At 47.8% G+C, this 3,903-nt stretch overlaps 1 protein-coding gene across 1 annotated transcript in view; it reads right to left on the bottom strand.

Annotated features, from left to right (window-relative positions):
* CCDC6 (coiled-coil domain containing 6) overlaps positions 1-1,977 on the bottom strand; it is a 53,226-nt gene extending 51,249 nt beyond the window's left edge. Inside the window, exons 1-2 of the mRNA XM_027649688.1 lie at positions 1,890-1,977; positions 211-383 (exon numbers count right to left, since the gene is read on the bottom strand). Of these exons, the coding sequence (XP_027505489.1) occupies positions 211-383; positions 1,890-1,977 (261 nt within the window). The remainder of the gene's footprint in view (positions 1-210; positions 384-1,889) is intronic.
* Between the last annotated feature and the right edge of the window lie 1,926 nt (positions 1,978-3,903).

The raw sequence follows: 3,903 nt of genomic DNA, 5'->3' as shown, positions 1-3,903 counted from the left end.
GGCTGCACACCGAACCCGGGATTGGGATGTGCCCGAGGGACTCGGCTGCACACCGAACCCGGGATTGGGATGTGCCCGAGGGACTCGGCTGCACACCGAATCCGGGATTGGGATGTGGCCGGGGGGGAGTCTGTCACACACCGAACCCGGGCGGCTCCATTACACACCGAACCCAGGGTCGGGATGCGCGCGGGAGTCTCTGTCGCACACCGCACCCGGGGCTCTGTCAGACCTCGAGGCACTCTCGGGGCACAGCCCGCCCTCAGTCCCTGCGGTTTCCACCTCAGAGTATCGCAGAACGAGCCGCGACCCGTGAGGGGAAGCTACGGGCTCGTAGCTCCCCGGCAGCGCTGCGGGGGAGCCTGGGGGTTCTGTACACAAGACTGAAACAGCCCAAATGATTGGGGTTTTTTAAAGAATATGTCTACAAAAGTGGCGTGTGGGCGCACACAGCGCTGCCCGAGGACGTACCCCCGGCCCAGGCCCCTTCCCCGGGGCGGGTCAGAGCCCCCCGGTGGGCACCACGGGCACAAGGGCCCGGGACTCCCGGTCCAAGCAGCCCCGCTCCCCTCACCACACACAGACCAACCGGCACGTTAATTCAGGCCTCCATACACCAGCAAAAACGCCGTAAATTAAGACACATCGGCACCCATCTCTCATTACTGATAATGTATTTCCTGATTAGTATGTGCATTAGTTTCTTTTCTTTTTCCCCACTATTTCTTTGCAGAGCAGCAGCGAGCTATAACGGGGAATACGTGCCACACATTCTGTGGCACAACACGGTCCGTATTGCTCCTGGATAAATTAGGCACCAAGACTGTATAATTGGTTTCTCAATTATTTATGAAGGGGTCTTTTAACAACAGTAATTTTTTCGATAATGGCAAGTAAGGATTTCATTATCTCTAACTGCACTACCTTTTTGTTCCATGCCACAGTAAATTTCAAATTTTACTCTTTTTAATGGCTGTAATATATGAAGGAATTCCATCTCAGTAAAGTAATTATTCTTTTCGCCTGCCTGGGAATATAAGTGCAGGTCATTTTATTTTTGGTCTCTTAATCACAAGAAAAGCAGTAGAAAGGCTGTTCCTAGTTCTCAGTGGTGGGAACTGTTGTTTGTGATGCCTGTCCATATGTCTGACCCTGGCCCTGACGCTGCTGTGCAAACAGAGCTCAGAATGGAGGGGGGACAAGTGGAGGTCCCCATCCAGCACCAGCAAAGCCCCACAGCTCTGCCTCAGCCCCATGAGGAGGTATCAGCTCAGGGCTTTTCAGGCTAGAAAAGGTCCTGCATCACCTACCCGGCCCTGTGAAAAGTGAGCCACATTCCTGCATCCCATTACCTCCATACTGAGCCTGGTGATGCCATTAAAATGTAATAAAACCATCAGCACCAAGCAACCCTCAGCACCACCCTGGCAGCTGCTGCCCCCTGGCTCGATCTCTCATCTCTGGGCTTCATTCAGGTGGGATTCCTCCCAAAACATAAGAGCATTGGCACCAAGAGGTACTGCTGTAGATGCACAGGTCTCCACAGATCAGCTAGACGATGTCCATGAGGCCTCATGAGACCTTTTCATTGCTGTCCTAAAATGCCCCTGCAGCAAACCCTGATGACCCCTGGGTCTGCAGGGTCAGACAAGCCCAACTGCCCAGGGCAGCTGCCAGCTCCTCTGCCCTGCAGCAGTGCCCAGGCTGAGTCTCTCCACCAGCACAGGCTGTGGGATAAAAAGCCCGAGGGATTAAAATAGGATTCAACTGATAGCAAGCACTGTTTTGGACAGGTTGTTACAATTCAACCAAATTGCTTTTAAATAGGTCTGCTGGTATCTGGGAAGCTGGCTGAACACCACCGGGTCATGAGGAAGTGTTTCACATACAGCCCTCACAATAAGGGCGACAGCGGGAAAGCCAGTTTGCTCTGTTGCCTTGGTCCGCACGCACACGTGCTCCTTGAAGCAAACTCATTTCTAAACAAGCAGGTTTGTAACTTAATGTTCTTTCTCCATCCATCTGCCCAGCTTTGATTAGCCAGTTATTTCCATTGCTTTCAGCAGGACTGCTCACGTTCGAGCGTCTTGCTGAATCAAGGCCTAAATATTTTGAAAACCTGCATCAGCAGAACGCGCATCTGCTCCGGGCTAATCTTACCCAGCAAGCCCCACGGCTTGCTTAACCTTAAGCCACTCTTCAGACCTATCAATGTTAATCTTAAGTGCTTTGCTGATTTGGAGCACTATAATTTTCCAGAGGACGTGTCCGCTGCTCCTTCAGACACCAAAATTAGCCTGAAAACAGAAGGGGAGGTGCAGGAAACATCCTCAATCCAGCAACCAGGCCGGATTGGCTCCGCCAAGAGCTACGTCCCTGGGATCACACCAGGCAGCTGCTGGTGCTGCCTTCAGCAGAGCTTTTTCTAGAGTGGTGCAGAGATATAGAGATAAGGGATCTTAGGGCAAGAGGGGAGCTTTCCTCAGGCTGCCTCACAGTCCCTCTCTGCTAGGCTGGCATCAGAGGTCCTGCTCCCAGCCAGCATGCTGACTTTCATAACAGTAAATTATAACTTGGCAGTCCTGTAGCGCTCTCTAGTTCAAAGCCATGCTGAAACATTATCTAATTAATTCGCACAATAGCCCTGGAAGGCAAGAAAGGGAGGTAGCAAGCTGAGGTACTTGCCCAATGACAAACACTGAGTCAGTGGAAGAGTGGGAGGAAAACTCAAGGCCCTGGATGTTTAGATCTGAGATGGCATCATTCTTCCATAACAGCATTTCAGTCATTTAAAAAAACAGCACCAGTATATTTAATTACAATTACAGCCAACTACTCCAAATTAATAGATTAAACAGGGAGAGAAAATTTTCTCCTAATTAGCACCCCCCACTCAAAAAAAAAAAAAAAAAACACATGTTTTTCACATCTGTAAGATGTTTACCAAAGCAATTAAAAAGGATAACTATGTGGTATAAGCACAATTAGCAAAACCCCCTTTTAAAGACAGGGTGCACAGCAGAGGCTGGCCCACAGACAGGGTAGCTCAGACACTGCTGTGGGGCCCTGGTCCCCACTGCAGGCAGTGGGGGGTTGTACTAGATGACCTTCCAACCCAAGCCATTTTGTGATTCTGTGAAAAGCCACAACAACCACGCTGTCACCACCACAGCACCTGCAGGACAAGGTCCCCACCCACCTTGCCTCAATATCTTTTCATTGTACAAAAAGCAAATGCAAAACTTTAGGAGGGTAAGGGTTGGTTGAAATAAAGAATCTGAAAATGTCACCAGCATCGTTACAGTAGCAGAGCAGACAATCACATCAAGAAGAAGAAATAAAAAGGCAGAGATTTATTCATCCAAACTATCATTATAAGAGGTAATGGGCAATTAGAAACAGTGTTTCATAAACTGAAATCAGTAGTCAAAATATTGTATAAAGTAAATTTCTAGGTGTGAGGAGTTAGAAGAGGTATGTTCAGAGATTTAATTCCTTAATACAATTCTGGAGGTCCATTAATCATCAGGAAGACCTTCTATAAGAATACAATTTTATTAAAATATTCAGTACTTATAGACTGAAGAGGAAAAGGCCAACTGAAGCTAATTAACCCCAGGAAAAAAAATCTGCACAGTACTCAGAGTACCTGACTGAAATGGGCAGGGGAAGAAAGGAAAGACAAAGTTGCATTAAAATGCAATTAATGACAAATACTGCTAGGAAAATAAACTGAAGCAGCATTAAAAAGAATGTGACCTGTATACAAGGGAATATTTAAAGGGGGGAATGGAGTGCATATATGGAGATTTTACCATTATGGAAGGGTTGTGGAAGGGGAGAAACCTTGATTTGAAAGATATTTGTATGAGCAGGAAAAAACTCATATCATTAATACTGTGG

The sequence above is a fragment of the Corapipo altera genome, unplaced genomic scaffold (genome assembly GCF_003945725.1).
Source record: "Corapipo altera isolate COAL_440 unplaced genomic scaffold, ASM394572v1 53, whole genome shotgun sequence".
In the NCBI taxonomy this organism is placed as follows: Eukaryota; Metazoa; Chordata; class Aves; order Passeriformes; family Pipridae; genus Corapipo; species Corapipo altera.
Note: the sequence above shows the minus strand (reverse complement) of the source record. Positions and strands in the feature narration are given on the sequence as shown.